The sequence below is a fragment of the Cavia porcellus genome, unplaced genomic scaffold (genome assembly GCF_034190915.1).
Source record: "Cavia porcellus strain 051 isolate PalLab524CR breed Dunkin Hartley unplaced genomic scaffold, mCavPor4.1 scaffold_1, whole genome shotgun sequence".
NCBI classification, from domain to species: Eukaryota; Metazoa; Chordata; class Mammalia; order Rodentia; family Caviidae; genus Cavia; species Cavia porcellus.
The window spans coordinates 56,667,265-56,680,437 of NW_026947484.1; the positions used below are offsets into that span (position 1 = coordinate 56,667,265).

The 13,173-nt window shown below is 52.7% G+C and overlaps 1 protein-coding gene across 1 annotated transcript in view; it reads right to left on the reverse strand.

Moving 5' to 3' along the window:
* The window catches only part of Shc4 (SHC adaptor protein 4), a 94,382-nt gene extending 89,994 nt beyond the window's left edge, over positions 1-4,388 (reverse strand). Inside the window, exon 1 of the mRNA XM_013154740.3 lies at positions 3,399-4,388. Coding sequence (XP_013010194.1) covers positions 3,399-3,983 — 585 coding nt within the window. The 5' untranslated portion in view covers positions 3,984-4,388. The remainder of the gene's footprint in view (positions 1-3,398) is intronic.
* Between the last annotated feature and the right edge of the window lie 8,785 nt (positions 4,389-13,173).

Consider the following 13,173-nt stretch of genomic DNA (forward strand, 5'->3'; position numbering starts at 1 on the left):
GAACCCCAGAGTTCCAAAGCCCTTCTTTCAAGGACAGAGACAGCAGGCAGCGCCCCCTCCCCTTAGGACTGCAGCACAGAGAGAACAGAGAAGGACTTTAACCTGGACAGCCCGGCCGACTGCTCCCCACCTGCCTCCCCAGCACCCTTCACCCCCACTCCAACAGGCTTCTCCACTCCCTTCTGCCCTGACAGTGCAGCTGTTAAGGGCCTGGAAATTCTCCTTCCTGAGTGTCCTTACGAGAGGGGATCAAAATACAGTGAGCGCTGCTGAGGGCCATCCGATAGAAAGGCGTTCCTGAGAACATCACAGCGCATCCTCATCCACCTTGTTCACCAGGTCTGGCACTGTGTGACTTCAGGCTCATCCCCAAGGTCAAGATAACCACAAAAGGGAGGCGACCTAAATCCATTCTGGACATGGAGGCAGCTACAGTAACACAACTGAAGACGCTCTGGAAGGAGGACTCCAGAGCTGCTCCAGAACATGGCAAGAACCGCGGGACAAGTGTGTGAGAAGGCGGGAGGAGGATTTTTGAGGGGGATCGCGGGAAGTGTCTTTCATTGTCACACACTTTGTAAAGCCTTTAACGCTTATTTTTAGAGCATACCTCAGGGTCTTTGGGTGCAGATGAAGATCAGCATTTGGTACTACTTAATGGTCTTCACCCACCTTACTACTTTACCCAGACTGGGACCCACCCACCCCATGTCTGGCTCAGGGCCTCTCGAAGAATGGTTTTCCAGGTTTTCTTTCCCAACAGCCCTTCGGGGTGCTCGAACTCCAAGCTTAAGTGCAAGTCACCCAGTATCAGTGCTTAAGATCTGTACAATGCTTTCAACAGCATTACGGATTCCACTTCATTGAACCAAAAGGAATCATTTTTTAGAAAGGTGCTCTAACCCCAAGTCAGCTTCACCTAGACTAGGTGAAAAATAGCTTCCATCCTGCAAAGAGAAACGAGGCAGCAGGACGCAAGGAAGAGCAGCCATGAGGAGCCACCAGTTTCCCAAAACAAAAAAACCCAGCCGTCTCCACCCCAGCCACAGCTCCCCCACTTTAGCACACCTCACTACCTAGGGCCATGGGAAAGAGCCTCTGGGTCCAGTCGTTTCCCCTCTAGGAAGAAGCCCTGGTCAGTCTCGCTCACCGGGGCCCAGGGTACAGAGCAGAATAGCGCCTACCCACCATCAGCTCACAGTCTGCACTGTGCAGGGGAGGGAGTGGGGAACAGTCCCAAAGTGAGGACAAGGAGGCAGCCAAATCTGTCCTCCAGCCCCCAAGATCACCACCCCAACTTCCCAGATCCAAACCGTCATCACCAAGCCAAGCATCGATTTCCACTTTCCTCTTGCTTCTTCCCACCGATGTGCTGTGCACATGGGAAGATGTTTTTTCACTGTCAGTTAATGGATTTGCACTTTGTTTTTTGTTCTTTTCTTTTTTTAAAATTTATTTTTGTCTTTTTGAGACAGGGTGTCTCTGTACAGTTCAGGCTGGCCTTGAGCTTACTCTGTAGCCCTGGCTGGTCTTGAACTCAAAACAATCCTTCTGCCTCAGCCTCCCGAGTGCTGGGATTACAGCAAGCGCCACCATGTCCGGCTGCATTTTGTTTCTTAAAAATTGGTTCACACCTCAAAAGAGTGGTGAGCAGCAGAGTGTGGGCCAGGATAGACGTGGAGGGAACTCAGGAAGAGCAGTGGGGACCTGGGCTCCAGGCCCACCCGCTTCCCATGCCCACATGTGACCTGACACAAGGCCTCCTGTGGGGATCGACTTCCCCATGGAAACACTGAACACAACACCTCGATAAATGCGGTCGCTCCCCACCTGTCACCATTAGGAGTGGAGGACGGTGGAGGAAGCCAACTCTTACGCATGTCTGGACTTTGAAGAGAGGTGTCTCAGCCAGGTGTCCTGGCTGTTGGCAAAGGGGCCCAGGAACCCTTGGGTGACACGCGAGCGCCCCTCACCCTATCTATGGCTGCTGTTCAAGCCTGCTCCCTTCGAGACCCTCCAGGCTCACTGCCTGGCCTCCCTGTAAGGTCCTGATTCTGGCACGCGATATGCACTTCCTGGGCCAGCAGCAGGTCCAGCTGCAGGTCAGCGCACTCACCAGAGTGCAGGCCTCCTCCACTGTCTCCCCACAAATGCCCCCTTAAACAGCATTGCCTCACTGTCAGCACCAACTCAGCCCCAGTCCCCTTCCTCATGCACGGTTTCTCTCATGGGTGTCACTCGTGTCCTGCCCGGCCCGAAGGCCAGAAGTTACGCTTCCCTCTTCACAATCTCCCACAGTAACAAACAGCAGCCTGACTCTGGGCTCCCACCTCTCGTTTTTTTTTTCAGTCGTGTCAAATAAACCAACAGATCGAGCCTTTCTGAACTGGTTTCGTGGAGGAATGATGGGCAGATTCCTGTGCACCCCCAGAGGACCTCAACCTCCTCACTGGGCACTGAAGAACCCCTGCTCCCTCAACTGTCCCCCCACTCAGCCTGCCCCCCTCTCCTCCGTACACCCCACTCCACATCCCCTTTTCGTTGAGCTCAGCCCAGCTGGTCCGGCACCCCGTGCTGCCACCACAGTGACTTGGTACCTGCTCCTGCCCGAGACCTGATGCATCTTCTACCATGCACCCTCCCAGGAATGGATCCCAGATCGCTGCCACCTTAACCCTTCGCTGAATTCCCATGCATCCCAGATGCCAGGCATTGTTCCCCTTCTATGAAATTCGCCTGCACGGGCTGAGCTGGGAGCTCTAAAAGGACAAGGGTCAGGAGCTGTTCCCTCAGATCCGGGCTGGGCCCAGGCCCACACAAGGCCAGGGAGAGCCCCGGTGCTGCACAGAGCCAGAGGACAAGGCCTCTGCTTGCTGTGGCGCAGGTAGAAAATAAACCACTCCATGTGCGGTAAGAGCTAAGACTACTTCTAGCACAAGCTTCAAGACATCCCTGCTTTGAGAAGTGTTCCTTACAGGCCGACTCCAATGTTTAAGTACGAAAGGAACCCTCAGGTCTGCTGTATTCACCCAAAACACCACAGCCAGAGGTACAGACCAGGTCTGGATCACTAGCAGACCTGAATCCCCTACTCTCCCCAGCGACAGTGCCAGGTCCTCAGGGACAGGAGGTGCCGATTCTGCTGCCTCCCGCATGGAAGTTGCCCTACACCAGCAGTGACCAGGGCCTTCCTTGGACCCCTGCACTGTCCCGGGACCCTTTATGTGTCCCAAGGGTCGCTCAGTGCGAAAGGTAAAACGCCACTCACGCCAGGTATCGGTGGGGAACTCTGAGACCGGCTGATCCGTCCCTCTGCCGCCCGCACGACGCCCCCTGCCAGCCTTCAACTCCCCAAGCGCCTCGGGCCCCGCTGAAGCTCGGCCGAGGGGCGCACTTACCCGCGCGCGGTAGCTCAGGCCGGGTCCCAACAGGTGCTGCTGCGGGCACGGCGGCTCCTGCCTAGCCCCGGGGGTCGGCTCTGCGGGCCCTGGCAGCGGGCAGGGTTCGGGGGGCAGCGGGGTGGCCCTGCGCCCTGGCGGGCCCGGCGGAGGCGCGGGAACGGGATCGTGGGCGCCGCGGGTCCTGCCCCCGGGCGAGGCCGGGCTGCCGGGCGCCGCGTCCTGAGTCTCCTGCAGCTTCAGCCGCGGCACCTCTTTGGTGCCCCCCAGGCAAAAGTTTTTCAGGCTCAGCAGGGCGGCTGGATTGGCGAGCTTCATGCTGGCCATGCGGGGGATCAGGGTGCACAGTGGGGTGGGGCTGTCCGGGGCGGGCGAGCAGGCGTCCTCAGGGGGCTCCGGGGCGAGGCTGGACGGCTGCGGGGCGCCTTTGCTCCCGGCCGGGCCCGGGAGGCCGCCCTCCTCGGCGGCCTGGATGGGCTCGTTGCGGAAGCGGCTGTACTTGGCGCGGTGCAGCATCCCGGGGTGTCCCGCGAGCCCTGCGCACAGCACGAGCCCCGCCAGGCCGTCCTGGCCACCGCCTCGCATAGCCTCGCTGGTCCAAAAGGGGTCCTTCCCCCGCGCCGCCGCGCTCCCGCGCCCTCCCGCCTCGGCCTCCCCAGCCGGCCCGATTGTCCCTCTCCGGCTCCGCCTGCTCCGGGCTCACCGCCCCAAGCCTCGCAAGGGACCGGGCGCAGACTCAGCCGCGCTGCATCGGGAACTTTCAGACTCGCTCCCGCGGGCTCCCCTGGGGCGGGGCGGCCTGCAGCCCTTTAACCCTTCGTGCGTCCCCGGGATCGCTCATTGCAACAGGAAAAAAGCTGTGCATACGAGCTCAGGGCCCTGCTGCCCGGAGCCCGCGGGTCCTGTCCGCCGCGCTCATGCACCGGCCCGGAGTCCCCTCCTGGCCGCAGCCTGCAGCGCCGGGGACAGCGGGCGTCGACCTGGGCCTGGCCGCCCCGCCCCGCCCTCCCTCCTCCTTTCCCTTCCCTCCCCGACTCCTCCCGCAGCTCCTTGCAGGGCCGGGGGCCCGCGGATGGCTGGGGCGTGCAGCTCGCTGCACAGAGTGCTGAAATTTTTATGAATGAACTTTGCCGAATGGAGCCTTCTCTGCGCGCCTGTGCGAGCTAATAAACCCGTGAATGGAGCAGAGAATAGCTGCCATTGACGGGCGGCCTCGGAGGAGCTCGGCTGCCGTCCAATCAGGGAGCGGCTGGTGACTCAGGCACTATAAATACGCTCAGCTAGTAGCTGAAAGGAAGGCAGGGGGAGAGAGTGGCGGGAGTGGGCTAAGGGAGGCAGCCCTCGCTAGCTGGCTGGCGACCCCCAGCAGCTTCTGAACTGTTCTCTTTCCCTAGAGCCAGGAGAGCCAGGGATCTGCTACACTGTTCCTGATGTGAGGACACTGGGTACATGACTCCCCCGGGAGGGCAGGTTGCATTGTTCTTAGAAACAGTTCTCGTGCTCTTTTTTCATTTTATATTATTGGTTACATCTTCTGTCTGGTACAGTTTCCCGACCTCAGCAAAGCACGCCCTGGAAGCAGAATGACAAGGTCTCTGCTGGGCCCACACGACACTGGCTTCCTTTTTAGGAGGTGCTGAGGTGGGGAAGGGGCGGAGGAAAAGCTAGTAAGTATCTGAAGGCAGCACAGCAGCGTCCCCTGGGCCCAAGGCGCTGTCTTCCATCACTGTTCATTCATTCAACTGTCAAGACTAAGACTCAAGCTGGGGAAGGGCAGAGCCTGGGCCTTGAGCTGCACCCCCTCGCACATATTCATGGCCGATGACCCAAGCCCTGGCCTGGGGACCTGACCAGGTTAGGACCTGCAAGGCTACCGGCAGTCAGGGAGGAAGGCAGCCTTGCCAGGCTCTTGCTCTGTGTCCTGCAGGGATGTGCTTCTCCCAGGAAGGCCTGTCTGGACCTGCCTACATTTTCCTTTCAATCCTTGCTGACCGTTTTTGGTCCAGACACCTCCTCCTAGCAAATCTAAGCTGCAATGGCTCCACCCTTCAGAATCCACATCCTTGGGGCTGAGAAGGCAGACTCAGGGCAAGTATGCCAAACAAGCAGGGCGGTGTCTCTTCCTCCCTGTTGCTTCCTTTCTTCCTGAGCCCTGTGCCCTCTCTTGCTTACCCAGGGCCATCATACACACCTGCTGTGCTGCCTTGACAAAGTTATTACTTTGAAGACTATTACTTCTCTGTGCCTAATTTCCTCCTGTTAGCAGCAGCTGTCTGAGGGTGGGGGTCAAGAAGAGTTTGTGAGATCATCATAATGGTTGCAAGGCCTTGTGGAATGCTCTAGATCAGTCAGTGGCACCAGGGACAGTTTCCATGGAAAACAATTTTCCTATGGCAGGGGGGATGTTTGGGATGATTCAAAGGGGAGCAAAACCTAGATGTCTTGAACACACGGTTCCCAGCAGGGTGCAGGCTCCTTTGAGAACCAGCTGGTGTGAGGGGAGGTGGAGCTCAGACAGAGGTGCAGGTGATGAGAAGCAGCTGGAAACAGATAATGCTTTACCTCTGCTCACCTGCTGTGTGGGCAGGTTGGTCTCAGAAGCAGTGGGGCTGGAGGAAGCCCTGGAGTTTGTTTCCTACAGATTCTAGAAGGGTTGGGAAGTCAGATCAGCCATAGTGAGTGACCTAGCAGAACATTCTCCACCTCCTGTCTTCAGCTCTCCACAGCAGGGTTAGAAGAGTTCTGTGAGCTGGGCTTGATGGGAGATTCTGGTTGGAGTCCAGAAGACTAGAAGGCTGAGAGAAATGCAGGCTCACGAGATTTCAGTTGGGAATAAGCACTCCATGAGCAGTTAGAATCAAAACCATATGTGTTATTCTCTGGCAGAAATTTTGTCCACATTTTGTTCATGTCCTAAGATTTTGTGGGAGACCAGGATTGAGGATGGCAGACTACTTAAACTGACAAATGAAATCTCAAGGAAGCCCAATGTTCAGGCTGCCACATGAATCTTGTCAGGAGAGTTTAGCCAGCTCCATATTGAGAATTAAGAGCAAATGGCACAACTAAGTAATTTTAAGGTTCTAGTTTCCCCAGAAAGGAAAACCCTGAAATATTTTGGTGGAGCAGAGCGTGGTTCCTAAAAAGATTAGCATTAAAAACAAGCCAAGTACTTTGCATCAAAATAGGAAAAGTGCTTTGAGGACATCCCAGGAATCTGCAAGAGCTGGAATGTCCAAACATGAAAGATTTATTTTGAGAAAAAAGTGCTAGGGAACCCAGCTCATGCAGGGCCAACTAGAAAAGACCTTGCTTCCCTGGACCTTACCCATACCAACACTCAGAGGCTTCTGCAGCCATGATCCAAGGAGGCCCAGCTCTTGCTCAAGCTGGCAACAGACCTTGGCATCATCTACATAGTATAGATTACAAGAATTGTAAGACAAAATGCCTGACACCCAAAAGGCAGGAAGGAAAGATTAATTTAGCTCAGAGTTTGTGGAGGTTTCAGTCCATAACCAGCTGGCTCCAGGGCCGGATGGCGTGGCACAGGGGCATTTCATGGTGGCAGAAGCCCACAAAAGCAGCAAGAGCAAAAAGGGGGAGAGCAAGCTTCTTTTCCTCCCTTACACTGTAAGCAAGCTCACTGCCCAACAGTGGGTGCAGTGCTCACACCATCTCCCTGCCCTCCTCTTGCACAAGATGAGGATGTTTACAAAGTAAAGATCCTGACTCCCTGCTGTGTTGCTGAGTTAAACTTCCAAACTTCTGGGTTGACACAATGACTCAACCATCACAGTTGGTCAACAGCTATGACTCTCTTGGGCTCTCATATATGGTTTTCATCAGTAACAGTGCTTTGGCACCAATAAAGAACAATAGCCTAGATGTTGCCGTTGAAAATATGCTTCCTTCAGGGAACCAAACTATAGAACCTCTTAATACTTCAGCTTGTCATTCAGAGAAGCAGTGGAGGAAATGGAAACCGCAGTTGAGAAATTACACATTGTGGCAGAGAGTTTACAAACTAGTCACTGAACTTTTCCTGCAGCCTGTGGATTCAAGCAAGGTGGGTGTCGCCAGAGCTCTCTACAGAGATGTGATGTGATTGCTGGGCAAACCCCAGTTCTGTTGGTGTTCTCGATTAGGAGCCCTCAGAAGCAAAGAAAGGCACCAGTTCTGAAATCTCCCCTCGAGTTGCTTCCTGAATTGTATCACAAGGAAGAAGTGCACGCTTCCTCCATGAAGAGCTGTGCTTTGGATGCTGATGCATCATCTGATAATGTGCCATGTGAACATCTGACTGAGAAAACACGAAATTGAACGATCCATTTCTGAAGTGTGCCGCACTTCTGCTGAAGAACGCTGGAGAGTCTGTTCCTTTCACTGAGCCCCTGAAAGCTTTGGATTTTATGCAAAGCAACTAAGGGAATTCAGGGACTAAGGGAATTCTGAAATAAGCAGAGACAGCCTTGGTTTTTGTATATTTGTGATCTTATGTCTTAATGTTGTTTTTAAGATGTGATGGAAAGGAATGAATAAATAAATAAATGGAAAAAAGAAAGAGTAAGCATTAGCTTGGGAGTTACCAAACCAGCTGTAGGATCTCTCTAGGTTATCTAACCTCTCTGAGACTCAGTCTTGTCATCTGTAAATTGGCTATGATATATCTATCTACTGGGCACTTACTCAAGACCAGGCCTAAACTAACTGCTTCCCACGGAAGTTTCCCAGCCACTGCACTAAGCACTCACTGCCCATGTTGCAGGGCCAGTGAGGGTCAGGTCTGGGGAAGATCTGAGCGCCAACTCTCATCAGCTCATCCTTGGCCCCTGGAATGGAATCCCACAAAACCAGTCCCAACCCTATGGCCTGCTAGGTGGGAATTCTTGCTTTTTTCCCCTTGGAGATCTAGAAAATTCATCAGAAATACTCACAAGTAAAAATATGAATAGTAGATTTAAAAAAAGCCATTACTGTCACTAAACCATCAAAGAACCATTCACCCCTTTCATGGCACCCACTATGGAGGTCTCCTTTGCTCAGAGACTCCCTGTCCCTTGACAGGTGCCTTCTTTGGGGCAGCTTCCCAGCAGGGGGAACACAGCTGGGGCTCCCTGGGCCTACTCTGTGGACCGGGGAGCACAGGAGACAGGGAACTGAGAGTGGGCTGTCCAGGGCCTCAGCAGAACCCAGTGTGGAGCATTGCTGCTTTGAGATTGTGATGGTTTATGCCTGTGTGACCCCCTAAACACATGATCAGAGGTGGCACCTTTGGAAGGTGACTGGATTATGGGGCTTTACAGATGGGGTCTGGTGGGAAGACATGGTCACTAGGGGTGTGGCCTAAAGTGGTCTTCTCCCTTCCTGTTTCCTCCCTGCTTCCTGGCCACCATGAGGTGAGCAACTTCCTTCCGCCCAGCCCCTTTCACTGTGCTGTTCTGCCTGGGAGCCAGCAGACCATGGACTGAATCCTCTGCAAACTGAGCCAAAACAAATTCCTCCTTTTATTTGTGAGTATCAAGTATTGTGTCCCAGGAATGAGAAGGTGACAGGCAGGAACCAAGGACAGCAGAGTCATCATTTCTGTCACAAAGGAGACCAAAGCCTGGAAAATGTCCCCAAGCAACCCCAGAATGCATCTCACTGCCGTCAGTGAGGGAGGGAAACAGCAGAAACCCCAGAATGGGGAAGATCCTGTGAACAATGTTTACATCAAGTTCTTGGTGTGTGGCGTTGAAGGCGCTTTCCTCTCCATCCTTGAAGTCACTGGAATAAACTGACAAAGTACACAGGGGGAAGAGCTGGGGTGCCTGGGTTCATTTGAGCAGGATGTCCTCTGGGAGGGGGCTGGACCTGCAGCCCCAGATCTGCAGATGATCTCCAGGCCACGGCCACTGTGCCTGGCCCCCAGGTCTTCTTTCTGTGGGGAGACCTCAGAAATGGAGGGGACATCAGGTGGAGAGGCCTCTGTGACCTCTGCTGTTTGTGTCACAGTTTTTTACAGCCATGCTTGTGACCATGGAGTTTGCAGGTTTTTTGGCATAAACCAACTCAAACTGAAGCAATCAAGTAAGTTTAGGGCAAAGATTCCATGTCACATGGCACAGACTGAGCCCACTCGTGAGAAGCCTGGAAGGGGTGAGTCCAAGAACCAAGCTTGCATCTCACAAAAACTGAGGTAGGACTGTTCCCACCCAGATTGTCACTGACCCTTGAAGCAACACTGTCCTGTTTTGTTTTGTTTTGTTCCAGTTCTGAGGATCAAATCCAGGGAACACTGCACTACATTCCCCAGCCCCTTTAATTTTTATTTGGAAACAAGATCTCACTAAGACTGGCCTCGAACTTGCAGGTTTCCTGCCTCAGCCTCCCAGAGAGCCGAGACTGCAGGCATGCACCACACTACGATGCATGGCTTTGTCTTTTGCTATCTAAATGGAATGCTTTCCATTCACCCACGGCCTGCAGCCCTGGTGGGCAAAGTCTCTCTGAGGCTTGCTGTGGACTCCAACTTGGTGTCCTGGAACCAGGACCGCTTAGGAAGGCAAAGGAAAACACACATCTTCCTGCTTGTTGAAAGTAAGATAAGGATAATGTACTTGGAAATGCCATATAACAAGTTCAAGATGATGCAGAGGAAAAAGTTGCAAATAATAAAAAATCCAAAAAGCACAGTAGTTGAAAGTTTACTCTCCTGGAGGTGGGAAACCCAGGGCTGTTTCAGCTCTTGTCATCCTTAACATCTGTTCCTCTTTCCTGGTCCCAAAACGGCTAACGGGGCTCCAGGCATTTCATCTGCATCCTAGGCAGCAATATGAATGAAAGGATGGAGAAGGATATGTCCACTCTCTTAAATCCTGGAAGCTCCCTATACTGCTTCCATTTATATCAGGAGTCAGAGTGAGTCACATGGGTGTACCCAGCTGTGAGAGAAAATGAGTCTTTGTCACCTGAGAATGAAGACGTCTTTTGTCTGGGTACATGACTGGGGCTCACAAAATCACAGTTCCACTCCCGGGGAAGAGGAGAACGGATGTTGTGGTAGAGCACATGTTGCTTATTTTCAGAAGACTTTCTGCTTAGATAAAATTTAAAGCTAGATGAGGATAAAAGAGTGTCCTTGGGGTGCTGGAGGTGATGATGGTACACACCTGTAATCCCAGCACTCAGGAAGCTGAGGCAGGAGAATCACTGTGAGTTCAGGGCCAACCTGAACTGCATAGCAAGATCTTGTCTCAAAAAAAAAAAAAAAAAGGAAAGAGAAGTCATGCAGGAGTACAAGAAGCCAATTCGCCCTTTGTGACCAGTGCATGGGCTGAGACTCAAGAGCACCCCCACACCCACCCAGGAACAACCAGCTTGGAGGATCACAGACTGAGTGCCTAGCACCTGAGGCACAAAAACAACTAAATTCTTGTTGTATTTGACTCTGCAGGCCTAAGGCCAGTAGTCTGAGCATCTATATAGAGGGTAACAATATGCAATATAGCAATATGGGGATTTCCTTCTGTACTGTTTTTAAATCCAATGTAGTTCTCACTGTTTTGTTCTGATTTATTGTTTTGTTTTATTCAATGTTGTTTTGGTTGGTTTTATTGTTTTATTTTGTTAGTTTTAATTCTTGTTGAAATTTTTAAAAAGGAAAGAAAAAAAAACAAAAAAGTATCCATCAACACGGCTGGGGGGCGGGCCCCTTTTTCTGTGCATGTGTGCGCGCGCGCGCGCACACACACACACACACACACACACACGTTTCTAAGCAGCCACGCGAAGCAGGTGCTGCAGAGTAGGAGTTCGCATCTGCAGGGGTCAACTGGCCAGGAAGGAGCCGGCGGGAAGCAGTCCCTTCCTTACGTGATTCAGTGGGGAACACGGCAGAGGCAGGGCCCTGCAAAGAACGAGATGCTCCTGACCTGCAAGAGCAGGCAAACACGTCCTTCAGAAGCTTCCAGAAAGGCGTGTGCCCAGCCCACGCTCTGGTCTCAGCCTGGCAAAAGGCCACAAGGCTCCTGCCCAGGCCACGTTGTGTCGTCGAAGCTGAGTGTTGGTCATCTACTCAGGGAGTGGCAGAAAAGGAGTCAGGGTCTTGGAACTGGGAACGCGACACGGCTGTGAGAGAGACAGGATGTGGGGTGGCTCTGAAATCAGGCACTGGGCGGTGGATGGAAGCATTCTGATGCACGTGCCTGAAAAGGTTAGATTTCCTTGAGTGGAAAAATGGACATCAAAGGGGCTTTTGGTGAAGTCTCCACAAAAGGAAAAAGCAAGAAAAAATAAAAACAAAAAACCTGAGACACGAGTCATAAGAAATGAGAGGAAGGGGCTCCCTGCTATCCAGGGGCAGAACTGAGAACTGGGTCCCGCACTGGCGCAGCTTGACCCCCAACCGTGGTGTCAACCTGAATGCGTTTAGGAACACCCAGATTAGTTTAGCGCAGTTCCAGGCATGTCCGTGGATGATTGACATACAGACCTGCAAACCGAGAGAGAAGACCCACCCCGGATGTAGTGGCATCGACCAATAGAGGCACCAACCAATAAGCTTGTAGCTTGCATGGAATAAAAAGGGAAAGAAGGATGGTGCCCTTTTGTTTCCTCCAGTTTCTTCAGACTTGTAGCACAGACTCTTCAGCCTTGCACTGTAGACCCTTCGGCATCCACGTGGACTTGAACCAGACGCTGCAGTGAGCTCCAGGCCTTTGACCTTTGCTGGATCCTCTGGCTCTCCACCCTGCCTAGTGAACCCTTTCTGTGTCATATATGGTTAACACGTGTCCTACATTTAATATGCTGTATTAAATCTGTCCCTCTAGTGAACCCTTAACTGCCAGACATGGGGAGCACGATTTGTGACAGATGAAACTGGACACAACACATGCCCAAGAAAAGTGTGGCAGGTCTTACTTCTTGCTGCTTTTAGTAAATTCTGGGAAGAAAGACAGGAGGAAATGTCAAATACATGGAAATATATTACCAGTATTTGATGGTTTGAACACGCTCAGATTACCCAGTGGGCAGATGCTAAAATTAAAAGATTCGCTGCTAGTGATGTGTGGATACAGGAAAAGCCCAGAGAATTACATCTCTGAAAGATCAAAAGGAGTCAGTCATAGAAAAGGCTCTGAGAGACATCAAAGGGAAGGCTACAGACCCCCTCCGTCCACCTGGACAGCCCACCGGGTAGGCTCTCAGCCCTACCAACCCAGGGCAAAGCTGGAGATCTGGGTACCCAGGGACGGTCTGGTCAGACACAAGACTCAAGCCTCCTGTCTCATGTCACAAATCCCCGCAACACACACAGGGCACCCCTAGGACCGCCCCCCCCCCAGATGGCAGTGTCAGCAGCAGCTGCTGGCTTGTGCTGAAGTGGGCAGCAAAGGTGACAAGAGAAAAGGTCACCAACCTGCCCCCAAGTCCTCGGGCAGGAAACGGTGATGAAACACAGGCTGCCTTTCCTGAGAAAGGCAGACACACCAAGAACAGGGCCACCAGCCACAGAGGACAGGCCCCAGGGCTCCTGGCAGACCTCATACATTCAGCCGGGCTGTATTTGCAAATTACTTAAAACCTTTATTACTCCACGTCTGCAGCATGTAATCATTGCATTCCTGGTGGGGACCGTGTCTGTGTGTATAATACCCCTTCCTTCCATGACCCCCATTTCTACATTTCTTGGTCCCCTTTCCCTCTGACACAGGTCTACCTCCCACTTTTTCGTTCTTTTTACTCTGCTCTTTATAGTTTTGGTCTTTCATAAGAGAAACTGTATACT